Source organism: Apostichopus japonicus, chromosome 10, assembly GCF_037975245.1.
Source record: "Apostichopus japonicus isolate 1M-3 chromosome 10, ASM3797524v1, whole genome shotgun sequence".
Classification (NCBI taxonomy): Eukaryota; Metazoa; Echinodermata; class Holothuroidea; order Aspidochirotida; family Stichopodidae; genus Apostichopus; species Apostichopus japonicus.
In genome coordinates this window covers 10486519-10512226 of record NC_092570.1, presented here as the reverse complement: position 1 = coordinate 10512226, position 25708 = coordinate 10486519, and the positions used below count along the sequence as shown (strand labels likewise).

The window sequence follows — 25708 nt, the reverse complement described above, 5'->3', positions numbered from 1 at the left end:
CACATGCCATGTACGTAGCCGTAATGACACTGTAGGCTTGTGTCGGCTACTTAGGCTAGCCTAGTTAAGTCTGACTGACTTGGAACACTGCATTAAATTGTTGAAAAGCTCCTTTTAAAAATTGACAAACATCCATTACTTTCAGAGTCTCGAAAGACGACAGTGACGGAGCACTACAATCACTCATCTTTCTTAAATTAACTCATCTCTCATGTCACGTGTCCTTGTACGTGTGGTATACGTACTCGCGTACAAAAGTTCGTATTTCGCGCGTGCTGCTGACCGTGTACTGTGCATGTAAGTATCTATATGACGTAACACGAAGGCTCCGTCTACTATGCAATATTGGACATATCGAAGTGGGAAAACAATTGCGCTCCCGGCACCAATGGTACACGTGTAATATCATGTTCGTTAGAGTACCTGATAGGCAGAGCAACGTCCCTAACGTCCTTCTGCATCAACATAATTTACCCTTAATGTACCATCCACGTAACGTGCAATTTGCAATAGTTGTAACAGTAAAGTGCGCACCCAGCATGATATAGGTTATAATATGGTTGTTGTTTAAATTGTCTCTATAAAATAGTTATTTTCAATAAAAAGAAACAGTGTTTCAACGTCTAAATCTATACTGAGATTTATTATCTGTAGGTATAGCAGGTATAGTGCTTTTTAAGAACACTTCATTTCACAGGGGTAGCCTCCGATCACCGCCCCCCCCCCCCCCACAAGCCGGTAGTCCAAATCTTCACCAAATTAAACCAAAAAGTCGACTAGTATCTTGTATTATTTCTAACAGAAGAGTGTATACCAACCACCTTACCCTAGCATGATACAGAATGTTAGATGTTTGTTGTGTAAATTTTATTAAAGATGAGACGTGTATAATTTCATCTCTACTAGCGTGATCATTTTCCAAAAAATAAGAAAATTGTCTGAGCCTATATTGACGTTTTGAAATTTCTTGACATAGTTTCTTTGTAGGTTGCAAAATATCGCACAACGTCGCATTTACGCACCTGTGTTCATACAAAAAAAAAACATCGACCTTTATATGATACAACCTGCATATCGACTTCGGCGATAAATATCTAGAGATCGCTGTATGGAGTGTATGAAATCTGGATTTTGTTCTTCTTCCACATTGAACTATTCCTACCAGGAAACTCACAAGTTTCAATTCTAAGGTGATTTCGCCTAAATTGAGAAAAATAGTAAAAAGTGAATAAACTGTTGAAAAAGACCTCCCTTCATGATGGCCTCAAACGTTCTTGCATTGCATCTGGGATACAGGTAAGATATACTTGAACATAAAAGAATAAACACGTTCATGGAAAGCAGAGTATATTAGTTATACACTAACCTACAGTATATTAGTTATACACTAACCTACAGTATATTATTTATACACTAACCTACAGTATATTAGTTATACACTAACCTACAGTATATTAGTTATACACTAACCTACAGTATATTAGTTATACACTAACCTACAGTATATTAGTTATACACTAACCTACAGTTTCTTTCTTAAGTTTCATTTCATACTTTTCTTTTTGAAGTTTGAAAATCTCTGTTGCTTTTTCATAAATTTTCTCGTCTTCCCGGAGACAACGACGGACATCTCTGTTTCCTTTAAGTCTCTGTTTAGATTTCTCTATTTCTTTGTTTCTTGTTCTATTCTCCCTTTCTCTATATGTATAGAGGCCGGCGTTATGATGAGTTTCACTGCATTGGTCGTTAAACGGAAGACCAAAAGTGTCTTGAAACAGTTTCATTGAAGTTTCAAACTCCTCCAATATGCCAATAACACCAAACATCTTATCGAGATGACCGATTACGTAATCTAGAATCGCTTGTCTTTGGTTTTCAGTTATCTCTAGATTATCAACGTGGACCTCAGTAGCGTTACAATGCCATGGTAACGAGCATGTTGAGTTCGTCGAGCACGCCTCATTACTTTGATCATAAAGACAGTTGAATCGGACGGTGGTTTGTCGGAAAAATAGACTGCAAGAATTAAGTACAAATTCTTCTAATGTGGTATTACATGGTGGATAACTTTCTCCACCATCTTTGCAGAAATAATAGTGTGAAATAACCCGATCATATGGTTCCCGCAACACAGTGAAGTAGGTACATGGTTGTGGAGTCGCGTAATCACAAATGCCGAGGGTCGAGTCACCCATGTAGTACTTCTCTAGAGTTGAAACTTGATTAAGAAGATTCTGACGAATTCCAGCCGCTGACTTGAAATACATTAACACAGGAACGGTTTTTTGCTCTGCCAACATTGATATCATGCACTCTTTGATGGTTGTACCGCCACTCTTTGGGCTATGCACGTATCCAACGACGGAGTCTTTATATGTAGTGTCATTAGTGGGATATAAGTAGGCATTGGGTAAATGATTATTAAAGTATGGAAATGGAATGATACTTGCATAAGTTGAGTTTTCAGTCCATACTTTCCGTTTACGGTGTGATGTTTGGAAAACACTTCTTGTGAGTGATTTAGAAATATTGATATCATGTTTCATTTCGTAGTGGACCATTTTACTGTAGAGTAAAACAAAAATAGATAAGTGAAATTCAATTGAATTGTTCATAACACAAATTCTTGGTACCCTTCTTGCTAAAGTAAGTCTACATCTACACTAATAGAATAAAGGGCGTAGGAACCGCGGGGGCTGGGGGCGCCAGCCCCCCAGTCAAAACTATGGAGGGCGGAAGTATCATTCCGCCCCCCCCCCCCGCTTCGCAAGTCTGAAAACCCCTTTTTCATTTCCAAATGAGAAAAAAATCTCATTTGGAGCACCAAATTGCATCTAAGGCCAGGTGAAAATGCAAAATTATTTACAAAATGGAGTGGGTGTTGAAGTGTGCTATAGTGCACCAAATTGCATCTGAGTCCACCCGGAAATGCAAAAGATTTCCAAAGGGGAGGGGGACACCCCCTCCCCTTAGACCCCTCCCCAGGCCGGCCATCAGTCTTCAGCCCCCCCCCCCACTCGAAAGTACCTTCCTACGCCACTGAATAGAATAACTCGGTGACGAAAAGCTTTCGCAAACTCCCCAGTTATGATTATCAAATTAATGTAATAAAACTGAACGGTGCATTGGGATCGCTATTATACCGAAGAAGAGACAATGTTAGCCGTACTGGATTGTATCACCATGCTGTATAGTATGGAAGTGGCATGCTTACAAGTTATTGATATTGACGCCCTTTAAGTAACGTCTGGAGCATATGTAACATAGGCGTACTGGCTTGTAAGGGTTCTTCCGTTCATTATTTGAAACACCAATGTTAAGTTTGACCGAGCACTAAGAAGACGGATCCTGTCATCCCTGGAAGACGGATATTGTGCAAGAGTAATATGATGAGTAAAACAATGATTTACCTGTCTTCTATTGGAAGCAGTGCAAGAACAAAGACGTACGGAATAACCAGACAAACCAACCACTTCAATCGCAACCATGGCTTGCATCGTTCTTGTAATGTCGACATGTTTTTGCCACTGCAAAAATGAAATTTTTTTTTATTTGATCCAGATTTGGACTAAAAGACCTGTATTAGAAAGAGAAGAATGAACTATAAAATAATATAAATATATTAACTTTTTTTACCGTGGTACGTCTGACAAGCCCCAATGGTTGGATAACGGAAACTTCCTTGGAACGGAAAGAAATTCGTGGTGACAGACACTTAACTTTCCTGGCCACATTTCATGCGATCATATTTCACTTGCGGTTGAGTTACCCAACACTAATTTCAGTAATATTCACAACCATTTTCAGGACAACAGACCAACATATGTATCTGATATATTTGTACATACCAATAACAAAAAGTTCCAATTATAAGCCACTTGATTAACAGTCATGTATGCACCACACTTACCTACATGACTGAAGGCCAACAACTAAATGCATACATACGTATGCAGGCTTGTATGTAAGTTACAATTATGTACCGAAAGAATAAAACAGGGCTTTGTGCGGTGGATACGCACGTAGTTCACAATGTTCACAATAAAGGAAATCTAGCGAATAACTTGACCTTGAGCAAAGAAACTATAGAACAGGGTTTCCATTGTTATCTTTCAGTTAACCATAGAGAATAGAAAGGGGAATTTTTGAAAAGTTGATTGCATTAATTGCAGATACTCTTGTTATAAAATACTCTGAATCACTATAGCTGTTCTGTTTGTTTCTTATATTAATACCGCAATAAACGGATTATTTCTGATGAAAATTCTCTTGAATGTATTGAGTGTAGTAACCTTTTCAAACCAACACTTAGTCTCAGAGATCTACGGTAACCACACTTTCATAGCAGACCACAGAGCAGGAAGATCGCTCCCTCAGCAGGGGGCGTCGTGCGAATAAAAATAAAAACATTTTTTTGGGGGGGGGGCCCGCGAGCAGGTGATGACTATCTAAGCGGAGCGCCACCACAGGTTGGTGCGCAGCGTACAAGAAAATTTTTCGTCTGACAGACCCCTCAGATTGCAGGAAACAGCACTTCCCGTGCCTTATGGCAGTAAGCAACACCCCTAAAATTGATAAAAATTTCCGGCAATTTTTTATTTTGGGAAATATTCTCGAAGGAAGTGATCGCCATTTATTCCTCAGTTTACCAATTCCTCGTCGCCCAGAAGCGCCCAAAATTTAAGAAATCGACACATTTTTGTGTTGGCTGATCCATGATCGCCGCCCATGCCCGTGAGAAGTGGTGACTGGGTGAAGAAAAAGCTATGCCGTTTGAAAGCATGGGCAGAAAAAGCGAAAGTAGCGAAACCTAAGGTAAAACTTGCGATAATGAAGTGATTATTTTCCAGGTTAATTGTGACTGTATTGGAAATGATTATTATTATTCATTTTTTTTCGAAACTACCTATCAGATCATGCGGAAAATTTATCCTGCAGTTGGTGGACCTTTTAGCGAACTGATTGCATTACTTAAGAAGAAGTTCACATGGAGTCCCATAATCTCTATTCACTACATTTATCTTAACTTTCCGAACTTTGTTACAGGCTTAGAAAACACTTTTTTTTTTAAATTATGACAAAATTTTATGACACCTTTCACAATTTTTTTTTTTGGGGGGGGGGGGGCCTGTCCCCCGGGCCCAATGGGCACGACGCCACTGCTCAGTAGACGTAGGCCTACTCGTAGGTAGTATTATTTTGAGTAGTACTCGAGCAGTCTCGATGTAAAGTAGTCGGGTGTTCCCGTCCTTCACAGTATACTTCTACTCGTACTTGGATGTTGAAATATGGAAAATTGGTTTAAAATAATATAGTGATACTTTACGATTTATTATAAAACAGTTGTGTAGAACTGACATTACGACGTGAAGCCGGATAGCTCTCCACCCTTTTGTCATCATAGTATTTACTCCAGCAGTGAATCACACGTGCAATTTCATGCATTACAAGTAGGCCTATATTTATACCGAGATGAATAATGCATGCGCGATGAATACTGCCAACTTATGGAACAGTTGATAGCATGTTTGATATAACTTAATATTAGTCTAGCCAACCTACATACGTGTAGGAAGGTGTCTGGTATAGCTTTGAGTCATTCTGAATTTTGCGAGCAATAGCAAGGTCCTACTATAAAACTATTATGCCAATTGCTTACAATAACAACCAGGAAACAGTTATAATTAGCATAAGATTTGTTCTATAGCATATGTTCAATAAAGCAAATGTACTCGAAAATTACAAAATGAAAAAAAGTACTTGTACTCGGATTCTAAACTGCTGTACTCGACTTGCAAAGCTGGTACTTGAATCATTAACAGCAGTACTCGAACTATGGTACTCGGTACTCGGAACTTCATGTACTAGGAGGTACTTGATACTCGACTACGTACAATGTTGGTGATCATATCATGACCCAATTCGAGTATATCATTATTTTAGTGCTGTAGCGTATTGACCAGGTTCCTTACACTCGCCAGGCAATCTGATCGTTATCTTAGGTATTTAACTGCAGGCATCCCTATAGAAATGCCTGTCTTTGTTCACGTATATAGCTGCCCATTGTTAGTTGGCATACAGATGTTAGCAGTTGACGGTACATGGTGTGATGTATCCAGAAGATAGCACTCTTCAGGATATATATAGTATAAGTTGATCAGTTTAGGCAGTAGCTGTCAGTATCGTGTAAGTTCGTATATGTTTGTTTTGTTATGTTTGGTTGTCAAATTTGATTCCGTCATCCCGGTTAATTAGGCAGACCAAACCACTCTATGATCCCATCAAAGTATTGTCTCCCTTAAACGTACAAGATTAGTCTTTGCAGCCACCGGAGACTTTGGATAGATCCGACATATCGCTCTTTAGTCACGAGGTTTATTTTGACCATGCCGACATTCTAATTTTTAATGTGGTTAAACTTTACTTTTTTGCATCTTTAATTTTACATTAACTAAAGATAAGAAGAAGATCATATAAAAACGTAAAGTATAAAGCTTAAAGTGAAAGGTTTTAATCCTTTTTCCTTGAAGTGATCGCTGTGATTTCTAGGCTTCCTATAGTATAACAATGAGTCAACCCACGCTACCGGGGTCTCATCTCGTAACACTCATAGCCATGAGCACTTACATAAACACGCGACACATTTCACAAGTTGCAAATTATGTGTAATTTATGGATTAGTGCATAATTTATGCAGAATGTATATGCAGGTAACTGACTACTCTGACTACGTCCTTAACTAACAACCAGACCATGGCAGCAGTACTTTGCTTACCCATTTACCTTGAAATATTGTATTGTTTTATCTTGGACTACATTTCAATTAAATGTAATAACTATATAACTTCGGTATAGCTTATACATAGACGTTTATTTACTAGGACAGCACTGGGCAGAGCATCACCAAAATCATGTAAAAAGTAAAATTTAAATCCTCCGATATTTGCTACAAATGTTGCAGTACACAAGTTAATCTTAGCCTTTTCAGAAAGCAATATAGGAAATAATAAGTAGCGTGCATGAGTGGGGAGAGGTAACACTTCCCCCCCCCCCAACCTCCGCCCGACTGATTTAGGTAGGGGACTGACTGAACCGTTATGGAAGGGTCAGAGGTGAATATGCAGAAACTGGTTCACCCCAGTAAGTAATGAACGCTACGTGGCGTAAACGAGGATGGGAATAAGAGGCAAGTGGTATACACCCCCTATTGTAAGGCTAAAGTTACTTGGCGGGAAGCTGGAGAACATTGTCACGAGTGAAAGTCTATGTTTGCCCCAGAAGTGACAGGTCAGGAAGTGCCGTGCATAACGCAGTGTTACGGCAGAGAAGAAAGGTATAGGCTACTTGCTTAAAGTTAATTCCGTTCCCTAACATGTGAGTTAAGCAGCTCATCGTTGCTCAACATGTGTAGCAAATATCAGAGTATTTGGAATTTATATGATTTTTATGATGCTCTGCCCAGTACTGTCCTAGTAAATAAAACATCTATGTATAAGCTATACTGAAGTCCTAGTTATTACATGTATATAATAGAAATGTAGTCTGTGTTATTCAAAGTTAACAGTATTTGTGAAATAATATAACTTCGTCACTTTTTTATAGCATATCAAGAGGCATTTAAGGATGTTTATGTATAGTCGTAATCTTGCATAAATAACATATAATTTGCTACTTCTGAAATATGTCGCGTGTTTATGGAAGCATGATGATCAGTGTTATTGTGTGTTCCGAGATGAGACCCCCGGTAGTCGGGTAGAGGGTACAGTTCTTACAGTGTGGGTTGACTTAATGTTAGACTACGAAGCCTAGAAATTAACACAGCGATCTCTGCAAGAACCAGAGAGCAAAATGCATTGAGATGTCGATGACTTCATTGCACTAGACTTCTGCTTGTTAACCAGAAATAGCTGTTACAATATAATGGGACCGAACCACTATTTTGATGTACAATTACACTATGGCATGATAAACACATGTCAGTCTACTGTACGTAGCAATACACACCTCCATCAAAAACAATAGGGGTCTTGTAATAAATGTGCAGCATCCACACACCAAGTATGAGAAGTATCCACGATTCCCATCGTAAGATATCATGTAAAAGGGTTTTCAGAGTTTGACCTCTCGATACCTCAAATGAGATTTCACCTCACACGCAACAGGATTCTTGTACTCAATATGGAAAATCCATATAACATGTATGAAAGGTATCAATGATTTCTACCATGAGAAGTCATTGTTTAATGGTTTAAAGGCCTCGACAAATATATCTACGCAATGTGGTACTCCTACACAACCAAATGTGAGATTGCTCTAACCTCCCGTTATTGAATACCGTGTTTACAAGGGTTTTCAAAATTTGACCCCTGGTGACCCCCAATTGACCTTTCACCTCACTTAAAACAAATTGCTTCTTCTACTTGTTGTGATACTCCAATACACGAAATATGAGATTGGTCCAAGCTTCCCTTTTGACATATCGTGTTTGCAAGCAAGGCGTCACACACACACCAACCCATCTGCCTGCATGACAACAAAGGTTACGATTATCATCGAAACCTAAAACGATTAAAACCTTTCACTTTCAGCTTTTACTTTTCGTTCTCATATCATCTCCTTCTTATCTTTAGTTAGTGTAAAATTATCGATGCGAAAAAGTGAAGTTTAACCACATTAAAAATGAGAATGTCGGCATGGTCAAAATAAACCTCATGACTAAAGCGATATTACGGATATGACCAAAGCTTCCGGTGGCTGCAAAGACTACTCTTGTACGTTTAAGGGAGACTATACTTTTATGGGATAGTTTGGTGTGGTGGAATTAAGGCCACCCCAAAAATATTACTATTAACTAACAAATTGCTCTGAAGAGCCAACCAGAATTGAAACTAAAATTTTTCCAAGTAAGCTTCCTCTATATGAGTATCGTCAAGAAAATAACATCTGATCTGAATCTCTAATTGCTCTGGAAGGGTTGAGGTTAGATCATATTTAACCATTGATTAACTTGTTCTTCATATTGGCGTGTGAGCAACTGGGGGTTGGGGTGGTGGTGGGTGTAAGGGCCACCCAGGGATGCATTAATATCTCCAAGAAATCTCAAAGGTAAATTTATGGGACTTAAAGGAGCTTCACAGAGCAAAAGGTGAAATATATTTCATATTATTGTATGATATTAACAAGTATCCCTACAGCATTTGTCGATCCAAATAATGTTCTATTACATACTTTTTGTTCTTTATGAAATTTATTTTATTATCTTGGTATACTCATGATAAATTTTAAATTTAAGATGGGAATTACGTGTTATCTCTTTTCTGAAAAGCTCATTGTAATGTAGTGTCCAAGTTATTTTGACCAGCTCGTCCATTTAAATTTATATAGTATTTCAAGTAACTTTAGGTAGGATTTTCAAGTGTGGTCATGATGTCGATTGCCTTTATTGTGACACAAATGTAAAATATTCACGTATTTTTTGTAACGTGATATAAGTAATTGTTGATTAGATGAAAGAATGAGATATGGATATTTTACTTGTTTGTTAACAAATAAAATTCTAGCTAACAGACTTCTTACTGTAGAATTATCAGTATAGTTCTGGACAAAAGGGAAGATTAACAAGCACACGGAAACTGTTGCAGTTTCATTGACCCTCCTTTGCAATTTGTATATAGTCAGCCTTACAGCCATGCATGTTACGGATATAGGTATCACACCACAATTAGTGTATAGTGCATGTCCGCCTGAGAGGTTAACCATTGTCGGAAAATAACCCTAAACATGACCCGCTGTATTGATTTGTTTGGCATTTTTTGAGTCACCACCGTTCTTTTTGATGCTAGGATGTTAAAGAGAATGAAATAAACTACTGATGGTCCAAAAATCTGGAGGACTGGAGGTGATTTAAGGTATTTTTGAAAATCTTGGATGAAACAAGAAGGGTTTTCAGCGACAGTTGACAGATGGGTCGGGGAGCATTATGGGGAGCACTATGATAAACTTTCAGCTCTTCTAGCTCAAAATCTAAACAGTCATGGTGGCAAAGTTGAATATATTATGATAGCCCAAGTCATTAGCTATCATATGGTGGGTAAGTAATGTCAGTTGAAAACTTTTATCTATATGCTCGCCTATGCGGACTTGGAAAGGGACGAGTTTAGAGTGTAAGTCAATGGGAGCAATTAATTGTGGTGTGCTACCTATTGGACGAATCAACTCTAAGAGGGTGATTCGTACTGTAGGAAAAGTAGACCGGACCGGGAGCCCATGGCCTTGAGGTCAAGCAAATAAGATACCAATATCTGAGTATACGCACATACGGGGTGCAACATGAAAATACACAGAAGTGGACTTCGACCGGGGACAGCATGCTGCGTGTGGACCCTGGGACTCTGAACGTTGCCCAAAACATTTTATATCACTCTAAGTCCGTGTCGTGTTTCCATAGCTAGAAGCATATATGCACTGGGTGTGTTAGTGTCAGGGATGAAGCGGGAAAGGCAAAATGTAGCCAAAGAAAAATACATAACTATGATATGTATGAGACTGAACAGACTACTTATTTTATGACACTTCATCTCGGAAGGTTTTCCTCATTAATAATAAAAGCATAAGCATAAAACGAGATTTCCCTGGACAAGTTAACTTCATTCAGTGTTAACTTCATTCAGTAAGTGACATTTTAAGTCAAAGTTCAGTGGGTCACATGGAACTCGGCTGTCGTCTTTCATTAAAAAAAAAATAGAGTGAGTTTGATATAGAAATATGAGAAACCTTTATGTCCGTAACCACACGTAATAATGTGGGTAAATGTTTGATATCGTTATCATCGAAACCACTACGGTCATTGGGACACGTAATTCTGCCTCAAACTTACATTTTACAATTACTCGCACGCAAAAGCGAATACATTGGCAACAATATGTACTAAACAAATGTAGTTATACAATGGAAATGATATGCACCAAAATGAAAACATTTTCTAAAATTCGAATTCGTAACAGAGGGTGGAACCTATATGGTGTTATGAAAAGTCGTATCAATACAAGCGTTACTTAATCTTAAATTCTCTGCCTCTTCAAATGAGGACACAACTTTGGCATTTCCCCGTAACACAAAAAAGCTGCTTATATACACCTAAGGTAGGATGTGGCGAAACAATAAAACCATCTATATGCTTTCTTTCTTAAGTTTCATTTCATACTTTTCTTTTTGAAGTTTGAAAATCTCTGTTGCCTTTTCATAAATTTTCTCGTCTTCCCGGAGACAACGACGGACATCTCTGTTTCCTTTAAGTCTCTGTTTAGATTTCTCTATTTCTTTGTTTCTTGTTCTATTCTCCCTTTCTCTATATGTATAGAGGCCGGCGTTATGATGAGTTTCACTGCATTGGTCGTTAAACGGAAGACCAAAAGTGTCTTGAAACAGTTTCATTGAAGTTTCAAACTCCTCCAATATGCCAATAACACCAAACATCTTATCGAGATGACCGATTACGTAATCTAGAATCGCTTGTCTTTGGTTTTCAGTTATCTCTAGATTATCAACGTGGACCTCAGTAGCGTTACAATGCCATGGTAACGAGCATGTTGAGTTCGTCGAGCACGCCTCATTACTTTGATCATAGAGACAGTTGAAACGGACGGTGGTTTGTCGGAAAAATAGACTGCAAGAATTAAGTACAAATTCTTCTAATGTGGTATTACATGGTGGATAACTTTCTCCACCATCTTTGCAGAAATAATAGTGTGAAATAACCCGATCATATGGTTCCCGCAACATAGTAAAGTAGGTACATGGTTGTTGAGTCGCGTAATCACAAATGCCGAGGGTCGAGTCACCCATGTAGTACTTCTCTAGAGTTGAAACTTGATTAAGAAGATTCTGACGAATTCCTGCTGCTGACTTGAAAAACATTAATACAGGAATGGTTTCTTGCTCTACCAACATTGATAGCATGCACTCTTTGATGGTTGTACCGCCACTCTTTGGGCTATGCACGTATCCAACGACGGAGTCTTTATATGTAGTGTCATTGGTGGGATATAAGTAGGCATTTGGTAAATGATTATTAAAGTATGGAAATGGAATAATATTTTCATAAGATGAGTTTTCAGACCATACTTTCCGTGTACGGTGTAATGTTTGGAAAACACTTCTTGTGAGTGATTTAGAAATATTGATTTCATGTTTCATTTCGTAGTGGGCCATTTGTCTGTAGAGTAAAACAAAAATAGACAAGTGATCTTCCCAGTAATTTGTGCCATAGAAATATGATTATTCCCTTCTGGCTAAAGAATAGGTCTACATCTATAAACTAAAAGAATAACTCGGTGACGAAAAGCTTCCACAAACTCCCCAGTTATGATTATCAAATTAATGTAATAAAACTGAACGGTGCATTGGGATCGCTATTATACTGAAGAAGAGACAATGCTATCCGTACTGGATCGTATCATCATTTATATAATGAATGTGGCATGCTAACAGTTATTGATAATGACGCCCTGTAAGTAATGTCTGGAGAATATGTAACATAGGCGTACTGGCTTGTAAGGGTTCTTCCGTTCATTACTTGAAACACCAATGTAAGGTTTGACCGAGCACTAAGAAGACGGATCCTCCATGTCATCCCTGGAAGACGGATATTGTGCAAGAGTAATATGATGAGTAAAACAATGATTTACCTGTCTTTTAGTGGAAGCAGTGCAAGAACAAAGACGTACGGAATAACCAGACAAACCAACCACTTCAATCGCAACCATGGCTTGCATCGTTCTTTTAAAGTCGACATTTTTTCTGTAACTGATTTCGCCTCACGAGATGTTGATAATATATATTAGCCTTGGGCATGAACTAAAAGACCTGTATTAATCGAAAACAACAAAATAAACTACACATGTGACTACGAAAATCGAAAACCATGAGAATTTTTTTCCATTTGTTTTTTTCATTTATTTTCCAAAACTCCAGTATTGTATGCAATATTAATGGGATGTTATAGTATCATACATCATGACATTTACTTTTACAGTTTAAAGAGATAAGTATTCCACAATGTTAGTCGAAAAATCAGTATCACTGGACTCCGGATATGGTTAAATGAAAGTAACAATTTTGGATTGGTTGAAGCCTGCTTTCCAGGGAACGGATCACAGCGTGTGGTCTATGATGACAAATACTCTTCAAAACTTTGCTTTCCTATTATTCTGTTCTTGTTGATTCATCTTTGAAACTTGATTCATTTGGAATATTTGCTAAGCCATCAATCTTTTCTGTACTTAAAATTTGTTCAAAATGCAAGTTTTTGTTTTTAGAAATATTAGTGTCATTTGTGTGCGAAGTATAAATATTGTTAACGAAACACAAATCTATATCTAATTAGAAAATTTTGCGAGCTCGGATAGCGGAATTAATATTGCACCTTTCTGTGTTATTCAATACAAACTTACAGGACTTATACGATAGGAAGGAACCGGAGCAGGAGTGTTATCTCCCAAGATTTAGCTGGGCTTAACCAAAACAAGATCGTTCTCAAACAACTACTCTGCATATCAGGACTGTTTACAAACATGGAAAAGTTCACCAAGTTTACATCAATTTTCTGGCATTTCTATGTTATACACATGGCTTAATTTTTCTGTAAAGTTTATGCAACAATGAGCCAATTTTACTTGATATAATAGTGTTTAAATAACTTTATATACATCCAAAAGCGTTTGTAGTACTTATTATATTATTCAATGAAGGTGTGGGGTGGGGTGGGTGGGTGCATACTTATATACTGCATACTTATATTAATTTTGACATGTTTATACACATTTGGACATGCTTATATTATTGTGGACATGCTTATAGTATTGTGGACATGCTTAAAGTATTGTGGACATGCTTATATTATTGTGGACATGCTTATAGTAATGTGGACATGCTTATAGTATTGTGGACATGCTTATATTGTTTTGGACATTTGTGATACATATGGCATTCTGAAGGACTCACGCCATTTGAATACTTTCTACGTTTTGTAACGTCTACTTAATACATCTACGTTTTGTAATGTACTACTCTAATCTGGATTAAGCCTGACTCTGCAAATTTCCATTCTTCTGCGATCTTCTCTACACTACGTCCTATAGAGTAACTTAAATCTCAGAAGTGACTCTTGACCAGAACTATGAAACGAAAATAAGGAACCTCCAACAAGTTGCTGCTTATAGTAGTTAGGTGTTTATAAATGGAAGTAAAAAGGTTTACATTCTGAAGTTATACCTTCGAAAAACCAATCCGACTTCGAATAGCAATCCAGAATTGTACAACCATCATAAAAACAGGTGAAAGTTTAAATTAAATTTAGTCGATCAAAGTTTGGGAATAGTTGAACTTCCTTTCTCCATGGACTCGGAAGAGTGGGTCAGACTTCGAATAGAAAGCTAACATTGTCCTGCCATTATAGAAACATAATACCGTGTATACATGTTATATAATTAATTTGAATGGTTCAATCACTCACTTGAAAGTTGATGGCTAGGCTCCCTCTAGTTCACTGATATTGTTCACTACATCGGATCTTCCTAACTGTAAGATTAAGTGATGAACGTCTGGGCAAGCCTATTTCTTCTCTCGTTGGGTTGATCAGTCACTATTGCGCCCCGTGCTAACAATATCGGTAAAATAGACAAACTGACTCGCAGTTATTATTTTTACCTATTCAAAGCTCTATACGATATTCTAACAGTCTCGTGTACTATGCTTGATACGTACGGAGTAAACACACAAAGACTTCATTATATGGTATTTCATCTACACTGTGCATTGGTTCAAGACCGCACGTTTGGAAAGATCACAACAATACGAAACAAAAAAGATATATTATATTAAATAATAAACCATAATCATTCATTACGAAACGGTATGAATAACTTTGAACACAAGAGAATAATACTTTTGTCAGTCCGTTCAAGGTCGTGACTATTTTTAGCGATGCACTACACACGTAAACTATACGTAATTCAACTGAATGAACACGTACGTGTTTATTTCAATATCGCAGTAAATTGTTAGTCTAGACGGAAATGCAAAACGACTGTCCATGTATATTATGCTATAATGTAACTCGGGGCGTATATACAGGGTAATGTTGGGTGAAAATAGCTGTACCACACTCAAGTCTATGGAAATTGCCGGCCGCCCAAATAACAAAAGGCGGATACGAGGGCGTCGATCCTTTATCAGGATTGGAGCCTGAGGGGTAAACCTACATATACAAACCCTCCATCAGTGAAAATGAACTTGAAAGCAAACACAAATCGACTCAAATATGTAACTTCTTCCACGTATGTTTCCAAGAAATTCGTTCAAAAGGATAGGAAGCTGCCTAAAAGTGTGCGGTATGTACAAGGCGGTGGGGTGGGGGGGGGGGGGGAGGGAATAGGTGAGTTGAGGTGAAAACCTATGATTCGACTACTAAATTATTCCACAAGTTGTCTTCGTTGCTCAAAGCTTCGAATGCTTTATATTGGAAGTTTCAACATTTGTTTCGAATTGCAACCTGTATTTATACCAAACTTTCCAACAGTGGCGGAGCTAGGGGTATTGGTCAAGAGGGGCGAGAATGGTCTGTAGGGGAGCTTTCGACACTATCTAAGCGGAGTTCCACCACAGGTTGGCGCTGAGCGTACAGAATTTTTTTGAGTAAAGATACTCCCTAGATCGCCGGAAATGACCCTTTCCGGGCGGCGAATATTTTTTCCCAAACTGAACTGACACATTGAAATTATTTCCTCGATTCTGATTGGCTCTCAGCGAGCACGTGATATACTTTAGTATTCAACATTGATCCCTCCATACTCTGTCGATACCAGTATGATCAACACGAACAAATTCAAGATATTCACATTAGCAACTTTCCAGAACTTTTGTAGGTATATATGAACGAAAGTATATAGTGTTCTACACACAATGAAGCAACTATTTCCAACTACTGCGCCCATTATAGGCAGTCCTCGATGGTTTGTTTACTCGCTTGACTCCGCTCTACACAACACATGTAATGTAGCCTGTTGTACCAGGAGCAACTCCCTGGTTGTACTGTGTATAGTATATAACACAATAACACACAGTGCATTTTTAATTGTATACATGTAGCCGATGTACATATGTACGAGGTGTTTGTGTACATTCGGAGTTGCGATACTTTTAAAATAGTTTTATAATCATAAATTCAAAATGTATTCAGTCAATGAATCATGATAGGCCTAGTCGAGTATGCAGTGGCCATGAAGACGGCGAGCGAGTGTGTGCCAGCCAGTGAGTGTACACAAGGCATTTGACGATATGTCTGTGTCTTTTGACTTGTTAACTAGTTGTATAAAGCCTTATAACCTAAACGTACGGAAACCTATTGGCTCGCTTAGAGCCAATCAGAATCGAGGAAATAATTTCAGTGTCAGTTCAGTTTGGGAAAAAAATATTCGCTTCCGGGCCTCGCTAATTTGCAGATAAACGAAGAATAAATAGGTATCATCGTTAAAGAACATGAATGGAAGTACATGTGGTACAAACATTGCGTCAATCGAGGCAATTTCAGACCCACCCCCCCCCCTCCCTCTTTAGGCCTCCAGGAACAGCGTACGAACATTATTTACTACTGAGTGCAGAGGTTTGTTTCCAAGTGACGAAAACCTCATGCTCCGATAGCACCAATCTTCACGGTCAATATACGGAAAATGTATGGTGCCATGAAAGGTCAACTTGTCAGCTCTCCAGTGATGGGTAGCGTTTAGCTAGTCAGAACTTCTCTCTAGACTTAAAGAGACCACTGACACTATACTTTTGTGATTTAGTGTGTAAGTCAATGGGGCTTTTAATGGGCGTATATGCTTCCTTATTTATAATCTAACCTCTCTGGCTGGTGGCTACCAGTATTATCTGTAGTACAGTACCGTAGCGGTAGTGAACTCAATATCATATGGAGTATATGCTGTGTAAAATGTGAGGGATTCCTGAACTGTTGTGCATGGAATCATTTTCCAACAGCTGTATAGCTTAAACTGCGACTTACTTTGAACTAGATTAGTCTTCTTTCAGTTTGGTCTTTCTGTCAACTAGAAGCCTGATATCAGTATTCCGCCTCCTTATTTACATAATATATATTAAACTCTTGAGAGATTCTTGAAAGACAGGCTTTAATTCTGCAAGTTTACAGAAGACTGTCCTTTTGTTTTCGATGATAATCGTAACCTTTGCATTCATGGTGGCGTATGTGTGTCCGCGTGTGTGTGAGTGTGAGGGCGGGTCAGGGGAATACAGTCAAGGGACTGATAAATCATAAATTGGTTCTATACGGGCCTAACTGGTGTTTTGGGAAGATATCAGGCGAGTGAATGGAGTTGAGGATCGAATCAATTTTCCTTCATTAGTATCCTTGTTGACCTTCACATGATGAACATTTTTTAAAAGGTATGTCTTACTTCGAACGATAACTATCTTATCTTGAGTAATCTTCGATGGGTCTTTAAAATTGTTGAAAACTGCAGTACCGTTAAGCAATCCGGCTTTACAGCACGCCGCACTGCATTTTATATCCACGAGAGGGATTGCTTTTCCCTCTTTCTCACCCCTTTCCCGATCTACCCTCACCTCCAACACCATTCAGTTAATGTCGCATCGTCGGCAGAGCAGAGAAATCCCCCCCCCCCCACCCACACACATCATCATCACCACCACCAGTGGGAGAGTATGCTGTGTGCGTCCATGCATGCTAGGTCACTGTTCATTTGTATCAGAGATGAAGATTTTGTTTCATATATCGGTGGAGAGCACACGCCGATGAAATTACAACACAGTGATCGATAGCTTGCATGTGTTACCCCGTTGAGAATGATTTACACGTCAATCAACCACCAACCTAAATATGTCTCAGTAACGTTCACCTCCTCTATACACTTAGCAGCCAATAATTAGGAAATCTGGACCATGACATGAAACAGTGCCAGGCGCGCATCGCCTTAAATATCAGTAGTGAAAGATGTCTGTTTGGAGCTTCTAAATACACATTCCATACAGTGCGTACTGTGTATAAAGTAATAAATAAAATAATCAATGGGTTTTATATAAGGATATATAGTATACGATAGAGTCAGAGAAGCAGGGATGGATTATACATGTCAAGTAATCTAATTTCAATAAAGTGTCCACTATTCCTGACACAGGGCAAATCAAAGCGATACAAAATGACTGAGCAATTGGAAAGTATCGGGAAATTGGTCTTCGCCGTCGGAAACTCGAAACAGAAAGCATAATTCATGCCAAATAAAACTACAAATGGAAATGACTATCAAAAATTGTGGTTGATGCATGTCGACCCGCTTAACGTATATGAAATATTTTTACCTAATACTCATACCTATAACTCATTGATTGTAACAAACGTCACTGAGAATATATTTTCTTCCGTACTGCTCTCAGCGAGGACTGTATTACATACCACTGAACCGTGTTTAAGTCTCATCAATCAAAACGGCTGGACTACTTAGCTCATCAGAAGCAGCCCGAAATTCAACGAACAAAATTCAGTATAAGAATAACAAATAACAATTTTCAAGGGCAAATGGTGTCGGATATCATCCATGGAGGGGGGGGGGGGTATCCATGTTTTATGAGAATGTTCTTTGGTTGAGTAATTACAATTCCGAAAACAATTACTTGCATTAACAGAAGACTGAACTGATGTTACGAAGCCACATCAATTAAACGTATGAGCATGTCAGATGTGCAGAAACATGGCCTTTTCAGACAGATATTTATAGAAACATTGGTAGCATTAACAACCAAACAACCAAAAAGGTTCAACGTACATAACATCGTGATGCAACATTAGTTTCTCAAACAACAGTGATTGTGAAAACGAAATGATTTCAAGCACGAAATTGAGGGTCCATGAATGTGTTCGTGAAATTCATCAGTTTATATTGTAAAAGTTGCAAAAGTTGGGGGAGGGTGAAGGGTGAGGTGAAGTGAATAGCAGTCAGTAGGGTTGAAGTATATATTATCCCGGTAGATGTGCTATACCATATAGTTTTACTCTCCTTTTGACATATTCTGTCTATTTTCCCCTTGAAATGTAATACATTCGCAGGTTTGTATATAAAAATTCATCAACGTGCAACGTTTTTTCCTTCTTCTTCTAAGCATATTACATTCCTCTGTGAATACATGATTTTAATATGCATACAGAAGAACAAAGACAACTTCAACACAATTGTCATGATTACATCATTCACACTGCTGTTGCCATGTGCATTCACAAATATTATCCCCAAATTGAATGGTGGTTAGTTCTTAGGATCAACGTAATCTCTAATCCTTCATGACTTGAAACGGAATGCAAAGAATCTTTCTATTGTTCACATGTTCTTCCTTCCTTTTGACACTTACAACACTAACAATACTTTGTAACATGATGTTCCTTTTCTTCAATATGAAACTTGTTGCATGAATAAATTTGGGTCAGGTGATGAACTTAAAGTTAGTTAGGGGGGGGGGGTCTCCGTTGGCCCATAGTATAATTAAATATGATGGTCCCACCCAATTTTGCATGTTTTTGATGATAATATATGTTTGCGTCAAACCGTATGAAGCGAGCGTGACACATTTGCTTGTTACCCAATGACAATACCAGATCCTAATACAAGACGATACCATGGTTACGTACATAAGGTTATCCAAATTACCGAGCTATACGTTTATACCTTTCATGCTTAAACCTGATTTTTGTCATGTCACGCCTATTTCAATGATACCACATATTTTGTTGAACAGAGTAAAACAGAGTTCTGGATGAAAGACAAATAATAAATTAAAGCAAAGTTCTGGATGAATTATGTCAATTATTTCAAACCCACACTCTATGAGAGGTGCGCAAATACCTCTTTTCAAATAAATAGGAGGAAAAAACTTAATTTTTATTCCGTTCGTTTATTTCTTTGTTATAGAGATCTGATCTAAGATACAATTTTCATGGTTCAGTAACGTATCGGCAAATGAAATGAGAAGGAGGGCGGCGGTAAGGGGAGAGTAGCTATGACCTTGAAAGGGATGCTATTGCCTCCTATAACTTATGTTGTATAGAGATTTTAGCTGCTGATAGAGTCGACCATGTCAGAGTGTTGACAAAATGTACTGTACATATAAAAGCAATAAAAAACATCCAAACCCCGTCCTCGTCACCGTCACCGTCCCTTACTCATTACCATTCAGTCTTTCAAAATAATGCAACAATTGAAAACAACGTGATCAAGTTGGCTGATAATAGATCAAAATTAGATATTTATAAAGATGATTCTAATATTTTGTATTAAACTCAATACACACTTCTGTTTGTGTGTGGAACACAGTCATTAGGGGGGGGGGGGGTGTACACGCAAATGCCGCAGTTTCAGAGGATCAATAAACACACTAAGTCACTGCGGACTAAACAAAGTCGTGTAGTTGACGAATTCCCGAACCCCGTGTTTCCCAAATCTACTTGCATAAACTCAAAACCCTATGAATCTTGTTTCGGGTTTCGAATTACTGTACTATTTCCAGCCAATCGGATCCCTAAATAAGATTAGTCACATGTAGTTAACGTGTTTGACTTAATCAGTATTGTCCCTTTCTCATCCAAAAAGGCCTTGCAATGTGGATTGGTATTGTTTGTTGAAATCTGAGGCTTAATCCCACTTCATGATTGTCTGCATAGAGTATAGTTGTAAAGGGAGACAACTTAGAGCAAGAGCATAATCTTAAGCAACCTTTTGTGAATTAGAAGATTTCACGGAATCCGTTTTTCTTTTACTGCTTGCTTCGAAGTCATCGATAGTATCGGGGCATAAGCCTATTGTACATTTACGTCTTGAAAGGAAACGACATTCTTACTGCTTGCTGCAATGTAAACAAAGACATTGAAGCGTGAGCTTCTTGTTAATAAAGATATTCAGATCCGTTGTTCTAATGAGAGTAAAACAGGATGAATAGAGATTTCGTTGAAGGCAGTGTCATTCACTGTTACCCAATAGCTCGTATCCAACCAACAAAACCAATTTAAGCTCGATAAAAGTGAACTTGCCAAATGGCTCAGAGGGTAGAGCAGTGGACTGGTAACCTGATGAACTGAGTTCGACTCCATCAATGGTTGGTTATACACGTTTAAAATTTCTTTTTCTCATTCAGCAGTCAACGTTGAAAGTCTTGATATATTAATTCAACCATATAATTTACTAGCTGATGTGATGGCCGATGTTGTTAAGAGGGTGACGAAAGACTCATTCCTTGTCGGTCGTGTAAATCGTGGCTAGGGTTCAAGACAGGCCTCTGGCGATAATACCTCTGGCTGTGGCATGGTGCTTTTTTGTGGCCTAGGATCCCGTACCATGTCTCCCTTGTTGTCGCAAAAGAACCCGGGAGAATGCGCAGAGGGTCGGTCATATCGACCAGAAGCGTACTAGGTGGCGTGCGTGAATCCTTGCCTTTGGCCAGAGGGGTTACACTCTCTGCGACCGGCATGCTTGCAGCCACCGTCCACTGAATACGTGGCCTGATGAGGCGCTATTCTCCTAAAAGTGAATCTACGGATGCCCTTAAGAGCCATATAATTATTTTATATTAAAAAACACCCTGTTTCAAACTAGCGCCATCGAATTCCTTAAAAGCCGTTCTTTTTTCTTGTCACTCTGAAGGTAGAATGGATTTTATTGTAATGAGTTTTTGGTAAGCCAAGCAAAACATTCAAACAGTCATGCGGTTCACAAGGGTTTTCATGTACCTAATTAATTTCATTGTTTGACATAAATGTGTTGGTAAAGATTTACACAACCTACACCAAAACAAGCATTATATTCGTTGCAATACTAGAGACATAAAAGCCAGCAAGACCATGAGATAAAATTTTAATATACATAGAATTTGTATCACTTTTGCAAGAAAACCAAAGTATACCGGTGTCAATATGGTCCCATGCTAAGCCACAGTGTTGTAACAAATTCTCGTACAGGATAGGTAGTTTCGGAAACTGGGTGATTCTTAAGAACTTTGTTTGAGATTCCCAAAAAAATACCCCGTATTGTGTTTTGATAACTTCAGGAACAAAATTAACTTTGTTATGCCGTGGACCGTTAACAACCACTGCTGTCAGTCTTGCTAGGGTTGTATTCCTATAGCACATTTACTTATTTTTTTTTTTGATTTTTTGTTGTTGGAATGACCCTTTAAACAGTTGAGGTTCACTAGTTAAAGTGACTGTACCTTCAGTTTACTACACCGCCCATCAGAGTAGTTCCTCAGTTGCAGTACAAAACTCAATGGGAGAAATTAAGATCTTATGGTCTCAAATGACATTTTAATAATTTATTACGAATTTGTTAAAGACAAATGATGTTGAATGTCATCCAAGGGTGCTCTGTAGCTTATATGAAGATTAACGAATATATTCTGGTTGACCTCAAAAACAACGGATTAACATTAACTATAAGAACTGCAGTGAGGAGCCGACGTCACCATCAAGTTAGCCTAGTAAACGAATATTCCAGAAATTAAGTATATTTAACGATACATATCTTGAAACATTATTGGACTCAAAGTTGTCTGTTTTCTTTGTATTATAACATATCAAGACTAAAATTATGCCTTATTCATTATTTAATTACTTCAGTGATTTATCAAGTTACATCAAAATCTATCTGTCGATCATTCTCCCATGATTGATTACCTGGCATACTTTTTTAAGAAAAGTCACCCAGGAAAGAACCTGGGCACGAAAACCAAACTACCGAACGTCTGATCCGCTCTCAACCCCAGTCCCCTTGCATCGATACTGTGACTGTGTGATCATCGTCAGGTGTGTATAACCATTCCCCTCGAAAGGGAACAGATACTACACATGATCTTCGGGGATGTCTTCAACTCTTCGGGCTATCTCTAAGGGGATGGAGGGGGGGGGGGGTGAGAATATGTTCAGCCGTAGCCTAAATCGCTGTTCTGTCGTGACATTAAACCTGCCATCTTCGTATACTATGTCCTGTGTTTGTCTGTATATATCCACTTTATTCTCTCTTTGTTATATTAATAAAGCAACATGCACATAATTAATAACTCTAACGAGCCAGACTATTTGTTTGATTTTATTCCTGAAAATAAGACAATGTATCTCTTTTGGCTTGATTTATTTGTAAACATATATTTGGTGGAAAACCCATTAAAAAAATATGATATAACGAGATTCTATCTGTTGACTCAGGTTGCTTTTTAATTACAGGGTTGCAAACACATTTTAGTTTATCATAATTCAATAGAGAGATATTGTTATTTTTTTCCAATATAATCATTAAAAATTATGTCAAAACGTCGACTTTATGTACAAAGGAGAATTTATCGACGTGACTAATTTTATTATGTTATATTTTTTTTATTTTTTATTTAAATGGTATTGTTTGCCAAACTTAAAGTATTTCATAGGTTAATTGTAATTTTGCAACATTTTAAATCATGCTTCAGAAAATGTCAGGTACGCAATAAGCTTTCAAAGTCAGTATGGTTTTTATTCAGGCCCTTAATAGGGGATACTGAGTTGGAGGAGCACCAACGATGTAAAGAGGCCTCCGGTCTGGTTTCAGGCCTGTTCGTATAAGGACTTTTTGAAAGCTACTGCATGGTTCTTTTTTCTTTTCTTTTAAAACAGACTGAACCAAGAATTGAAAGGCTGGACTATTTTCTGTCTTTTTTTATTATTTTGTGTTGAAAATCTTAGCGATAAGAAATGCTAAAGAAAGCTGTATTGACTTCAATCCAATCTTACCTGCAGTCTCTTCTCGAATCATGCACTTCCCCATCTACCTAACTTGATCCCCACTGACCCACTTCCGGGTCATTATCACCCACTTCCTCTTCCTTACGGATATATAGTAAAACACCTATGTTTGCAACTAAAATCATCTTGTACTGCGTTTACTCGTCTGAAAAGTAGAATTTCATGATTCGAGGAGTGACAGACAGGTATCGTGGTTCGCAAATACTCAAAAGTACTAAGTTTTGTGGTGATTAATATTGTGTAAATTGATATAAGTTAATGTATCAAATATTATTAATTATTGTCTTGATTATAAATGGATTTATTTCATACAGTTTGTATATAAAGTCGTAGAAAGGGTAGTTAGTATGAATATTTTACTCACTTGTGATGCCTTTTTACGTGGGCTTCCTAATCCTGGATTACATAGACTAACAGGGGAAAGACTGGTCTTTGTATTTGGTATTGTTAAAAAGTAGTTTGGAATAGAAGGTGTCGACTTGTGTTTGATAAGAGAATTATTGACGAAAATGAGGAAGTCAAATTGATTACAAGGATACGCTAGAGCGCATTGAAATTGATTTTAGTACATGGTCAGAAGTCAAATTTATGAAAACTTGGATTCATGGTTCGTCGTTCTGTGAAATGATAAGTGGGGAAGTACTAATTAATTTACTGTTTTGTTATAGTGTAGATCAATTTCTTATTTTATTTTTGCAAATAAAAGTAATGTTGTTTTTTTCCTTTGTATTATCCTGTATTCATCGATTTCTGGTAGTTTTGTCAAGTGAAAAGTCAATAACCGGAAAAATAAATGGGGACCTGTGAGATAAACTGTCTATTGGGCGCTGTTAAGCTGATGCCAAGTAGAGGGATTGAGACGATTGTCTCTATATTTGGCAGGTAATCGTTGGCAGGTTATCGTTAACCAGGGTAATATTGTTATAAGATTTCATTCATTATCGCTAGAAATATTTTTGCTTTATAAATTCTCTTCCTCCTTCTTCTCCTCCTTCTTCTTCTCCTCCTTCTCCTCCTTCTCCTCCTTCTCCTCCTTCTCCTCCTTCTTCTCCTTCTCCTCCTTCTCCTCCTTCTCCTCCTTCTCCTCCTTCTCCTTCTCCTCCTTCTCCTCCCCCTTCTCCTCCCCCTTCTCCTCCCTCTCCATCTCCGTCACTAGACAACGTTCTAAACATGGAAATTTTCTGCTAACAATTACTGTTATAAAATAATAAATGAATGTCTAATACCAGTTGGGAATAATCTCCCAACTGGTATTAGACATTCGAAATCATGTGCTTCATTTAAGTATCACCAGAGTTATCTTACTTCCAAGTACCGTGATTGATATTATTGTCAATTTGTTTTCAACATTTTGTTTTTCTTTCTTACTTTGTTCTGTTATTTTCTATTAGTTGCTTTAGGGTTTCTAGCTTTGATAAACATTAATGTTTTTTATCGTATCCTGTTTATACCATTACTGCACTGTTTTTGTATGTATATGCGAAATATATTAACTGAACTGAACAAATATTTAATATTTCGGATAATCCTTTTAGACTGTCGCAACATCCGCATCCTCCCTTATTATATTTGCTACTATTCGTTTTAATATTTCTTTATAGTTTGTAGAATATGGATCCCTAAAGTAAATGAGTTGTACAAAGACGTGGTGAGGTTGCGTTTTTCTGGCGGATATTAGAGGACCAAAGAAGGCAAACCTTTTCAACGTTTACCGATGGTTGATTTGCCCCAGACTTTCCTACATTGACACTAGCTGGCAGTTAAAATTTTCTCTTCATTTATGGACAGTTCTCATTAGTTTCTTCACCTCTGAGTTGTTTTCTATTAGTTATATTTACATTTAGCCCCGGACATCAGGCTTGT

The 25708-nt window shown here is 37.9% G+C and overlaps 2 protein-coding genes across 7 annotated transcripts; both read right to left on the bottom strand.

Moving 5' to 3' along the window:
- Positions 1-1045: 1045 nt before the first annotated feature.
- Positions 1046-5987, bottom strand: LOC139974972 (uncharacterized). Of its 6 annotated transcripts, none has more exons than XM_071982542.1 (4): positions 5761-5987; positions 3411-3527; positions 1523-2565; positions 1046-1366 (listed from the first exon to the last, which is right to left on the bottom strand). In XM_071982542.1, exons 1-4 carry the CDS (start codon positions 5859-5861, stop codon positions 1362-1364), a joined length of 1266 nt encoding a protein of 421 aa, XP_071838643.1. In that variant the 5' UTR covers positions 5862-5987; the 3' UTR covers positions 1046-1361. The 6 variants fall into 6 exon arrangements, with proteins under 6 accessions (XP_071838643.1, XP_071838645.1, XP_071838646.1 ...); XM_071982544.1 differs by having other exon boundaries at positions 3411-3577; positions 5761-5984; XM_071982545.1 differs by lacking the exon at positions 5761-5987 and adding an exon at positions 3849-3942.
- Positions 5988-8890: 2903 nt separating this feature from the next.
- Positions 8891-14809, bottom strand: LOC139974971 (uncharacterized). The gene is made up of 3 exons (XM_071982541.1): positions 14513-14809; positions 12687-12864; positions 8891-12214 (listed from the first exon to the last, which is right to left on the bottom strand). The coding sequence occupies exons 2-3, from the start codon at positions 12791-12793 to the stop codon at positions 11170-11172; spliced, it is 1152 nt and encodes a 383-aa protein (XP_071838642.1). The 5' UTR covers positions 12794-12864; positions 14513-14809; the 3' UTR covers positions 8891-11169.
- Positions 14810-25708: the final 10899 nt, after the last annotated feature.

Coding starts and splice junctions, on each gene's coding strand:
- LOC139974972 (XM_071982542.1), bottom strand. CDS start 5,861: ATGAAGTTCCGAGTACCGAGTACCATAGTTCGAGTACTGCTGTTAATG. Junction 3,528..5,760: donor AGTTTAGAATCCGAGTACAA/GTACTTTTTTTC, acceptor TCATTTTTGCAG/TGGCAAAAACATGTCGACAT. Junction 2,566..3,410: donor CTGCTTCCAATAGAAGACAG/GTAAATCATTGT, acceptor TTTACTCTACAG/TAAAATGGTCCACTACGAAA.
- LOC139974971 (XM_071982541.1), bottom strand. CDS start 12,793: ATGTCGACTTTAAAAGAACGATGCAAGCCATGGTTGCGATTGAAGTGG. Junction 12,215..12,686: donor CTGCTTCCACTAAAAGACAG/GTAAATCATTGT, acceptor TTTACTCTACAG/ACAAATGGCCCACTACGAAA.